The 4702-nt window shown below is 39.5% G+C and overlaps 1 protein-coding gene across 1 annotated transcript in view; it reads right to left on the bottom strand.

Moving 5' to 3' along the window:
- fmn2a (formin 2a) overlaps positions 1-4702 on the bottom strand; it is a 44187-nt gene that overhangs the window by 8068 nt on the left and 31417 nt on the right. The window contains exons 13-14 of the mRNA XM_032540900.1: positions 4555-4675; positions 2378-2470 (exon numbers count right to left, since the gene is read on the bottom strand). Coding sequence (XP_032396791.1) covers positions 2378-2470; positions 4555-4675 — 214 coding nt within the window. The remainder of the gene's footprint in view (positions 1-2377; positions 2471-4554; positions 4676-4702) is intronic.

Raw genomic sequence — 4702 nt, 5'->3', positions numbered from 1 at the left:
GGTCAGATGAGTCTGGGCATTTAAAACTTTAAGATTGACATCACCAAATCTTTCCAGACAATGATTGAGAACAATCCATGACACTGTCAGGTCTCAGCTTTCCAAAGGGGGCGGTGCATACTATAAACTCTGCAGGGTGCCCAAACTTTTGCAGTGCCATTTTTTTGTTTTCTGTCATTTTGAAAGTGTAAATGATGGAAATAAAATTTAACTATTTGTGACATATTTTACCAATTTCTAATTTTTCCATCTTTCTTGGCTTCTTTATGCCAATTAATACAATTTTACCTGGGGTGCCCAAACTTCAAACCCCACTGTACGTACATACATACATACATCACATACGTCAAGAGAAAATTATATTTCTCAATTGCAAAATCTTCCATTAGAACATCTGAAAAAACAATTTTCACCACACACACACACACACACACACACACACACACACACACACACACACACACACACACACACACACACACACACAACACCACAAACACACCACCACACACACACACACACACACACACACACACACACACACACACACACACATTAAGGTGCACAACCTCCACCTCCTATATTGCCAAAAGACAGTGAACACAATTCTGCACAAAATATGACAGTATAAGTAATCAGAAATTAAATAAATAATCACTGTAAAGAGTATATTTATACAGTGTATTTTGTTTTTTGTTTTTGGGGTGTAATCTGCCACTGTACTACACTATTGAGTGGCAATATTTCCATAGTAATTTAAATTTTGCTCCATTGATTTTCCGGTCCTGTTAGAGAGACTTAAATAGTGAACATGGTAATCATTGCTGTGCGCATACCCTCACAGAGCAACTAGCATATGTAGACTCTTGTTGGAATAAATGGGAAATGGAAGAGAAAGCTCATTGTTTACAATCAATTCATCATCATTGTTTTAACAGCCCTCTTAGTAAACACCTCCCAGTGAAGGTTTATTTGATTTCCTAATAAGAGTGAAGGAGTGATGGAAAGAGAGAAGAGGTCAAGGAGGCAACATGGTGCTTCTAATCTTTCATTCCTCTGACAAAGAAAAAAACTTGTTATTAGAACAGGACAGCAGATAGAGTGGAAAAATAAAAGGAAAGCAGGAACTGAGGGAAAATCTTTAACAGAAGGAAAAAAGATAAATACATGACATATGCATGTCATGACAATAACAGTTGACGTCAAAAGTGTTAAAGTGAAAGGGATCAGGTACCGAACAACTAAGTTTTATTCCAGCCTCTCAGGCATTTAGCTCCGTTATCCAAAGTCAATTTAACAGACTGTATGACTTGTTCATTTGAGCCCATCCTAAATCTTCCTTTGAGGCAGAGCAAGGTGCACTTTATTTATTTATTTATTTTCATTTTTTTTATAAAAAGGTAGAGATTAACATAAAACACAGTGCAGTCATTATTTATCAAAGCAGATACTTAGCTGTTACTGTTAGCCGATACAATAACTAAGTTATTTAATACACCCTGGTGTGAACAGACGTCCCTATGGAGTGAACCATTGTGTGTGTGCGTGTGTGCGTATATCAACCAGAAAAAGACATGAAACAGATTTTGATATGTTTCTGCAGACATAAAAGACTAACATCATTCTGATTGATGAGCTGCTGTGTTTACTCGCGTAGATATGCCAAGGGTACACCAGCACCAAACTACTTTTTGAATCAGGAGGGATACATGATTTGCCTCTTTAAATTTTAACTCCCAATGGTAATACAGTTGCTTAAACAATGTTTAAACTGACCATTCCAGTTTCATCATGATTAAAAGGATAAGGCTGGCAAGTACCCAGATAGCTCAGTTGGTAGAGCGGGTGCCCATGTATAGAGGTTTACTCCTTAACGCAGCCGGCCCGGGTTTGAATCCAGCCTGCGGCCCTTTGCTGCATGTCACTCCCCCTCTCTCTCCCCTTTCATATCTTCAACTGTACTGTCAAATTAAAGGCCTAAAATGCCCAAAAAATAATCAAAAAAAAAAAAGGATAATGGCTGGCGATATTGTAATCATTTTACACACACACATATACATATATATATATATATATATATATATATATATATTACAGTGCCCATGGTAAGGAGTTGAAGGAACGTGTCACCTACGGCGCGGCTGACTGATGTTCTTTGTGTTTTGGACAACCATAAAAGCCTATGTCACAGAGCAATAAGATATATCAGGCATTGGCTACACAGACAATACTTGTTAGTAGGATCAGAAATTGTTGGTTTTGGTCTTTTGATGGGATTTGATGGCCAGAACAAAAATACTAAATAGAGTAATTTTTAATGAGACTGGTTAAAGTCTTAGTAATCATCAGATTAAATTGATTTGGAAAATAGCCTCACCTTGCCTAAGAAATTCCTCCATCTTGTCCTTGAAGGGTTGCACGTTCTCTTCAGAGGACAACTTGCAAACCTTCTCCGTCTCAGCCGAGCATACTGAAACAATATGAGATGATCATGAGAGGGGAATAATCTGTTGCCTGCGTTTGTGTTGTAATTGCAAACTCTACACTCTACTTCACCCCAGTTGAGCCTGCTTTGATAAATGTCTGCTGAATTTCTGCTGAATAAGTGTCTGCAAAGATTTAATGACCCATAATGACTAATAAGGCACCCACAGGAACAAGGAAGGCTTGCGCTCTGATCCCTGGAGAAACTTATCGTCACGCTCTATCTGAAACCATTACGGATATAAAAACTCCGCGCAAGAGCCTTATAGGTGGAGAGGCCATGAGGCGCTTAAGGGAAGAGGGAGTTCGGGACTGGACAAGTGGTAACTCATTGACCATATGGTGCCTTAACCAAAAAGGTACACAGAGAGCTCTCTTCCTTGCGTTGCTTACTGATGACCTTCGGGCCAACCAAGGCAATTTGTGCAACGCCTACCAATCGGAACCCCCCTCTGGTCATCGAAGCCCACGTCTGTTAGAGCACTCAGCTGGCTTTGCTAGGTAATGAAGAGGTCTGCAGGTATAGCATGTGATGATGTATTTATGTACGGTCAGCATTTGCCACTGCCACTGGGGTCAAAGCAGACGCAAGTTCGTTTCCCTTGCCAGCAACTCCATCTTTATGAATTACAAATAATGAACAGCCTAAAGAATCATTATGGCAGAGGAAAAACAATATTTGGCAATACAGATCAGGTATCTGATTGGTTTAGCAGCAAAGATACATAAAACACGATAGAGAACAGACCTGGTTTGGGGAATATTGCTCGCCTCGCACACACACACACCACCCCACCACACACCACAAACCACACACACACACACCACACACACACACACACACACACACCACACACACACACACACACACACCCACACCACACACACACACACACACACACACACACACACACACACACACACACACACACACACACACACACACACACACGTGACTTGAGACAGAGTAATGAAAGGAAGAATTTCCCAACTTCCTCATTCATTAGGACTCTTGACACAACCAGTTTGGCAATTATAATCCAATTTCCACACTTTTTTCCTGACATCTTGATATGCAAGGACATTAGAAATTCATTCCTGACCAAATTTTAATAAGACTCTTTTATATGTTTACTAATGTTGTACAATGTATGCTTTTGTTTTTAATATCAATACAAAATGAATGGGACTGTAGTTTTGTATTTTGACTTCATTGCATTGATTACATTATTGTAGTCATAGAAATTATGGCTTACTCCTTGGCTTGTGAAACCCACTAAACAATAATATGCAAAACTTTAATAAAAAAAGTTTTACCTAAATATAATAATTATATGTTTATGATATAAAAAGCTGATTAGTCACGGAAAATTATGTAATAGATAAACCATGTGTATAGATTTAGGAACTGATTGATCAACTGACTGAAAAATAAATTAAAAAGTCAGCCATTTAACAAATCAGTTTATCTATGAATGACATTTATGAACCCCCTTGGGCAAAGTGCACAGCACGCACAGCTACATGAGAGTTTTCTGAAATTCTCCCTCAGAACAGTCTCATAGTTGTGTTGACGGTTTGCGCCTTGCAGGGTGAGGCGATTCAGAGCAACAGGAGAGCTTTTTCCAAATCAGTGAACAGCTGCAGAACCTTTGACAGTGTACACATCTAGTGAAAGCTCCCTGACCTTGCCCCCTCTATATTTTGATCTCTGTTTCATAAGGACAGTAAAGGAACACCAGGTCCAACAGGAGTCTACATCTGACAAGTCACATCTGCTTCTGGTTAACTCGTCTGTACAACAAACAGATGCTATCTCTCCGTTAACCCGCCTCTACGATCCACACATGACCATAGCTGGTGAGATTTGGAAAATTATTTTCCATTGTGCTAGGTGGTTTGTGCATGGAATAATACATAATCTATCGCTACATACTGAAAATGTCCTTGTGAGGGTATCTTGGAATATGATATGACACCTGCCAAATCTGCCATTTGTTGGATATGGCATGGCAAGTTTTGGAATTACAAACAGAGGAGAAATTGTGTAATGTAGTTTGTCAACAATACCATTGAGGTCTATCTTCAGCTTGCGCAGATCTCTTTGGAAGTCCTCAAACTTCATCTGGGAAGCTTGGAAAAGGTCCTGGGGCTCAGGCAGTGAGTAGACACACGTCTCTCTGCCAGCATCCTGGTAAAGCACAATTGTGCAAAAAAA

This window comes from Etheostoma spectabile, chromosome 17, assembly GCF_008692095.1.
Source record: "Etheostoma spectabile isolate EspeVRDwgs_2016 chromosome 17, UIUC_Espe_1.0, whole genome shotgun sequence".
Lineage (NCBI taxonomy): Eukaryota > Metazoa > Chordata > Actinopteri > Perciformes > Percidae > Etheostoma > Etheostoma spectabile.
This window is presented reverse-complemented; position numbering and strand designations above follow the sequence as displayed.